Consider the following 6,851-nt stretch of genomic DNA (forward strand, 5'->3'; position numbering starts at 1 on the left):
CGGACATTTCTGGTGGGAATGGCCCTAGCCCTCACCCTCCGATCCAACAGGTCCCAGACAAGCACAATGGGACTGAGAGCCGGGCTCTTCGCTGGCCATGGCAGACCACTGACATTCCTGTCTTGCAGGGAATCACTCACAGAACGAGCAGTATGGCTGGTGGCATTGTCATGCTGGAGGGTTATGTCAGGATGAGCCTGCAGGAAGGGTACCACATGACGGAGGAGGATGTCTTCCTTGTAACGCACAGCGTTGAGATTGCCTGCAATGATAACAAGCTCAGTCCGATGATGCTGTGACACCACCCCAGACCATGACATACCCTCCACCTCCAAATCCATCCTGCTCCAGAGTACAGGCCTCGGTGTAACGCTCATTCCTTCGACGATAAACACGAATCCGACCATCACCCCTGGTGAGACAAAACCGTGACTCATCAGTGAAGTGCACTTTTTGCCAGTCCTGTCTGGTCCAGCGACGGTGGGTTTGTGCCCATAGGCGACGTAAGGCAGGTCCTCACCAGACAACAGGCCTACAAGCCATCCTGTACCTGTCCCGCAGGTGTGATGTTCGGATGTACTGATCCTGTGCTGGTGTTGTTACACGTGGTCTGCCACTGCGAGGACCATCAGCTGTCCATCCTGTCTCCCTGTAGCGCTGTCTTAGGCGTCTCACAGTACAGACGTTGCAATTTATTTCCCTGGCCACATCTTCAGTCCTCATGCCTCCTTGCAGCATGCCTAAGGCACATTTACGCAGATGAGCAGGGACCCTGGCCATCTTTCTTTTGGTGTTTTTAAGAGTCAGTAGAAAGGCCTCTTTAGTGTCCTAAATTTTCATAACTGTGACCTTAATTGCCTACCGTCTGTACGCGGTTAGTGTCTTAACCGTTCCACAGGTGCATGTTCATTGATTGTTTATGGTTCATTGAACAAGCATGGGAAACAGTGTTTAAACCCTTTACAATGAAGATCTGTAAAGTTTTTTGGATTTTTACGAATTATCTTTGAAAGACAGGGTCCTGAAAAAGGGACGTTTCTTTTTTTGCTGAGTTTGTGCAAAAGTACTAGCTCACAACTCGATGAAACATTCACAACTCGATGAAACATTCACAACTCGATGAAACATTCACAACTCGATGAAACATTCACAACTCGATGAAACATTCACAACTCGATGAAACATTCACAACTCGATGAAACATTCACAACTCGATGAAACATTCACAACTCGATGAAACATTCACAACTCGATGAAACATTCACAACTCGATGAAACATTCACAACTCGATGAAACATTCACAACTCGATGAAACATTCACAACTCGATGAAACATTCACAACTCGATGAAACATTCACAACTCGATGAAACATTCACAACTCGATGAAACATTCACAACTCGATGAAACATTCACTCTTACGCAGAAATTTAGAAACCAAAAATGCCATTTTGAAAAATAAGCCAAGGGAGTTTTTTTGAGCGAGACTTAAGACGACTTTCGAGTAGTAAGACATGTATAAAAGCAACAGATACCATTAATAAGGGGCTAGAAGCGTCTTATATGGTGAGCTACCAAGTGGCTAGGCCAGGCAAGCCCCATACTATTGTGGAGGACTTAATTCTTCCTACTGCTGCTGATATGGCTGGGACAATGCTGGGGGAAAAGGCCCAAAAAACTATACAGACAATGTCTTCACCAAACAACACTGTTTCATGACACATCAGTGACATGGCAGAAGATGTTTTGAAACAATTACTGCTTCGCATACAAGCCAGTGAATTATTTGCGTTACAGCTAGATGAGTCAACAGACGTGGCGGGCCTGGCACAGCTCCTGGTATATGTCTGTTACTTTTATGGTGGGTCAATTAAGGAAGACATCCTCTTCTGCAAACCAGGACAACATGAGAGGATATTTTTTAAAGTACAGGACAATTTTGTGACATCAAATGGACTTTGGTGGTCAAGATGTGTTGGTATCTGTATTGATGGTGCAAAAGCCATGACAGGGAGACATAGTGGAGTGGTAACGCGAGTGCAAACAGTTGCTCCCGACGCCACTTGGGTACACTGCAGCATCCACCAAGAGTCTCTTGCTGCCAAGGGAATGCCTGACAGCTTGAAAGACGTTTTGGACATGACAGTGAAAATAGTTCTTTGTTAAAGCAAGGCCCCTGAACTCGTGTATTTTCTTCATTATGCAATGATATGGACAGCGACCATGTAATGCTTTTACAACATACAGAATTGCGCTAGTTATCAAGGGGCAAAGTATTGACACGTTTTTTAAAATTGAGAGACGAGCTTAAAGTTCTTTACTGACCATAATTTTTACTTGTCTGACCGCTTGCATGATGTTTCTCACACAACTGGCCTATCTGGGTGATGTTTTTTCTCACCTGAATGATCTGAATCTAGGATTACAGGGACTCTTCGCAACTATATTCAATGTGCGGGACAAAATTGAGGCTATGATTAAGAAGTTGGAGCTCTTCTCTGTCTGCATTAACAAGGACAACACACAGGTCTTTCCATCATTGTATGATTTTTTGTGTGCAAATGAACTCAAGCTTACAGACAATGTCAAATGTGATATAACAGATGACACAAACAACTGGATTCATTATCCCTTTCATGCCAGTCCACTTACCGATATCTGAACAAGAGAGCCTCATCGAAATTGCAACAAGCGGTTCTGTGAAAATTGAATTTAAATCAGAAGCCACTGCCAGATTTCTGGATTGGGCTGCGCTCAGAGTATCCTGCCTTGGTAAATCACAATGTTAAGACACTGATGACCTTTGCAACCACGTACCTATGTGAGAGTGGACTCTCGGCCCTCACTAGCATGAAAACTAAATAGAGGCACAGGCTGTGTGTGGGAAATGATTTAAGACTGAGACTCTCTCCAATACAACCCAACATTGCAGAGTTATGTGCATCCTTTCAAGCACACCCTTCTCATTAACCTGTGGTGAGTTATTCACCATTTTCGATGAGCAAATACCGTTTTATATGTAAGATGGTTAAATAAAGAGCAAAATTATTGATTATTATTATTTGCGCCCTGTTCCTACGTATAAGAGCTCCTTCTCACTTCCCACGAGCCCGGGTTGTTACAAACTTAGACTCATTCTTAAGTTTAATAAATGTATCGTATAGTGTGTGTGTGTGGCAAATGATGGCAAAAAACAACATTTGAGAGTGTGCTGACCCTGGTGCTAGAGGGGCTACGCAGCTGGAGGTTAAATGTTTGAAGGGGTACGGGACTATAAAAAGTTTGGGAACCACTGTGTTAGGACATTTAATCTTTTTTGAGATATAGTATAGTGGAAGTGAAAGATCCCAGATATCACTTCAGTTTCCGATAGAGGAGTGACTAGATGTTGGTTAGTGGTAGTGAGCTACTCTCTCAAACATGACTCATGAAAAGCATGAAAACCACTGTGCCTCTTCCTTCAGCAAATTGTCATTAGCCTGTCAAGGGGCTAGATCTGATACGGCTCAAATTGCTCTGTAATGGAGAGTTTTGAATTACAGCCCCTGTTCCCCAGCTCAATCTCTATGTTAATATTCAGGCCTCCCCATGAGGGATAATTATGGGGCAACTGTAATACGAAGGTAGTGTGCTAACGGCGATCTGGCCATTAGTTACTTTTGGGCCTGGTCCAACCTCAGGCGCTAAACTAGTGGGATCAGCAATATCAGTCTCCACTCCGGCCCCGGGGTGGACAACAGTTCCCTCTGTGGAGATTCAGAGAACATGTTCTGTTCATTAGGCAAAAACGTTTCAATAACGTAAAATAAAATTGAGCGTTATTGATTGGACGAGTCCAGATATAGCCCCTCCCTCTTTCGGTCCGTTTTCTTACATTTGGTGCCTAATGAACACGACCCAGACTCCCATTGAGCGCACACAGAGATGGAAAGGGCTGCACATTTACTGTAGGGCCAGAGGCCCCAGGGAGCTACAGTCTGCAGCCACTGCTGTAGCTCCTCAGCAGTCCACTGGACGATTACATTAGGCCAAGAAGCCTAGCAGTGACGGTCCCTGTCCAGTAGAATTACTTGGTAAAACTTGATTCCAGCTGTTAGAATATAATGCAATACATTTCAGGGAGAGAAACATTTTGGACACACTGGACCACTTTTCCTTGAGGTCCCCATTTGTTTATTAATTCATGATAATTCTGCAACAAACTAAATAATATTTAGACAGGCACACTGACAAGGCATTGCCCGAACTGCTCTTTGGCCAGTCTGTTTCTGGGGGGCTACGGTTTCACTCGGAAACCTCAGTTGTAAAACACCTGGCTAGCTAGCTCCACCTGCCAAGTCCAATACAGGTGCAAGTGCAGGTTAAAGGGTTACAGTTAGGGGAAGGGTTAGCTAACATGCTAAGTAGTTGCAAAGTAGCAAGTAGTTGGAAAATTGGTAATTAGCTAAAATGCTAAAGTTGTCCATGATGAGATTCAAACATGCAACCTTTGTTACCTAGATTTTCATCCACCACAATCAACTTATGTCATATGTAGCCCTACTAAACATATAATACTAATTTGAGTGTTACGGATTTACACTTACTATGTTACGTCGTCTATGAGACCAGGCTGTAAAGCTAGGTTGATGTTTTATTATTATGTTCTGAAAGGCAATGCTTACTGTTGAGCAAGGGCCCCTTTCACTGGACAGTAAGGGAAGTAAATATTTAAATATGCAAGACTAGATATTAATCAATAATGGTTCCTGTCTGATACCACTCAGCCAACGATTTTTGTCATCAGTTAATTCATAGCTTGGTACAGGGTAAATAAAGGCTATATTTAGGCCTACTACAGGTTATTAGTTTAATCGGACTTGCGGCCCTAAAAGTACCTCATCCTAGAAAACATTTTACACTAAGGAAACGTCATGGGACTTTGATTTGTTCAGAATTTATTGAGAAAACACGGCCGAATTATTTTGACAGCTTGCTTGTTTAATCATCGCCCAAATAAACAATGGATAAACAGATATACTTACTCGAATGCGAAGAACAGGGAGCAGGTGCCAACGATGAGAAATAAGGTTAGATAGAAGACGCCTTTCTGCCGGGCCATCATTACGCGTCCATCACAGCAGAAAGTGTTTTTCCCTGGGAGCTTTTCCCATTTTCGTACTTTCCGTGTCATCATTACCGCCGACATACTGACAGTTTTCGTTCAACTCAGTAAACTATAGTGACATATAATGTTTATAGGCCACTGCATGTAAATTACAACATTTACTTGACTTTCAAAACGAAAATTATACGGTAGAGTACATTTCCCTGTGACAGGAAATATCCGTGAGATGGTTTTTTCCCCCTTCACCTTTTAAACGGGCGATTCAGCTCACAAATATGCGTATTCCTATGAACACTCCACGTTAGTTGGTCTGAAATGACATGATTGTGAAGGACTTGTCTTTCGTGTCATTCATTTGAACAAATCCATGCGTCTATCCATATTTTCGGCAATCAAAGTTCTCTTCGTTTCAGTGCGTCCACCTCCTTCCAGTGCCAGAGGGCTTCCATTCTAGAGTAGAACAGTAATCAGTATCGTAAATTATCCCCTTTAATAACGGAATTTGTTTGAGTCAGATCTTTGCCCAAAGGAAATAAATCCAGTCTTGCTACTCGCATCAGGAGCGTGGACCTTGACCGAGTGACAACCATAAAACTGATAATACATGTGTGCACATGACAGTCATCGCTTGGTTTATGTTGATATTAGTCTATTCAGTAAGACACAATAATAAATAAAAAACAATAGGCCTATATCATAAATAATCGTTGCCTAAATAATGTGTGTTGGTTTTGCTTTCCCGCAAGACGGGATGCGAGTTTGAATCGTTTCTAATCAATGGGTGCAGGAAACACGCCTAGATTCAAATGTTTGATTTTAAAGGGGCAGTACAGTAAGCAAGGAACAAAGGAGGTTGTGTTCTCTATTTGAAACATTGGGATATTACGCTACCAATCAAGTAATGGTAAAAAAATATTACCAGACACGAAATAATTGCAATGTTTGTCTTCCGGAAATAATACATTCTATCCTATTATTTTATTTTCTATTTTGTACTGAACAAAAATATAAAAGCAACAATTTCAAAGATTTTACTGAGTTACAGTTCATATAAGGAAATAAGTCAATTTAAATAAATACATTAGGCCGTAATCTATGGATTTCACATGGCTGGGAATACAGATATGCATCTGTTGGTCACAGATACCTTAAAAACGGTAGGGGCGTGGATCAGAAAAACGGTCAGTATCTGGTGTGACCACCATTTGTCTCATGCAGCATGACACTCCTTCGCATTGAGTTGATCAGGATGTTGATTGTGGCCTGTGGAATGTTGTTCCACACCTCAATGGCTGTGCGAAGTTGCTGTATATTGGCGGGAACTGGAACATGCCGTCATACGCGTCGATCCAGACCATCCCAAACATGCTCAATGGGTGACATGTCTGGTGAGTATGCAGGCCATGGAAGAACTGGACATTTTTAGCTTCCAGGAAATGTGTACCGATCCTTGCGACATGGGGCCATGCATTATAATGCTGAAACATGAGGTGATGGCGGCGGATGAATGGCACAACAATGGGCCTCAGGATCTCGTCACAGTATCTCTGTGCATTCAAATTGCCATGATAAAATGCAATTAGATTCGTTGTCCGTAGCTTATGCCTGCCCATACCATAACCCCACCGCCACCATGGGGCACTCTGTTCACAACGTTGACATCAGCAAAACCGTCGCTGACGCTATGCCGTACACGTGGTTTGCGGTTGTGAGGCCGGTTGGATATACTGCCAAATTCTCTAA

At 42.8% G+C, this 6,851-nt stretch overlaps 1 protein-coding gene across 1 annotated transcript in view; it reads right to left on the minus strand.

Annotated features, from left to right (window-relative positions):
• LOC129858225 (palmitoyltransferase ZDHHC9-like) overlaps positions 1-5,899 on the minus strand; it is a 50,974-nt gene extending 45,075 nt beyond the window's left edge. The window contains exon 1 of the mRNA XM_055927275.1: positions 5,026-5,899. Coding sequence (XP_055783250.1) covers positions 5,026-5,189 — 164 coding nt within the window. The 5' untranslated portion in view covers positions 5,190-5,899. The remainder of the gene's footprint in view (positions 1-5,025) is intronic.
• Positions 5,900-6,851: the final 952 nt, after the last annotated feature.

Source organism: Salvelinus fontinalis, chromosome 6 (genome assembly GCF_029448725.1).
Source record: "Salvelinus fontinalis isolate EN_2023a chromosome 6, ASM2944872v1, whole genome shotgun sequence".
Lineage (NCBI taxonomy): Eukaryota > Metazoa > Chordata > Actinopteri > Salmoniformes > Salmonidae > Salvelinus > Salvelinus fontinalis.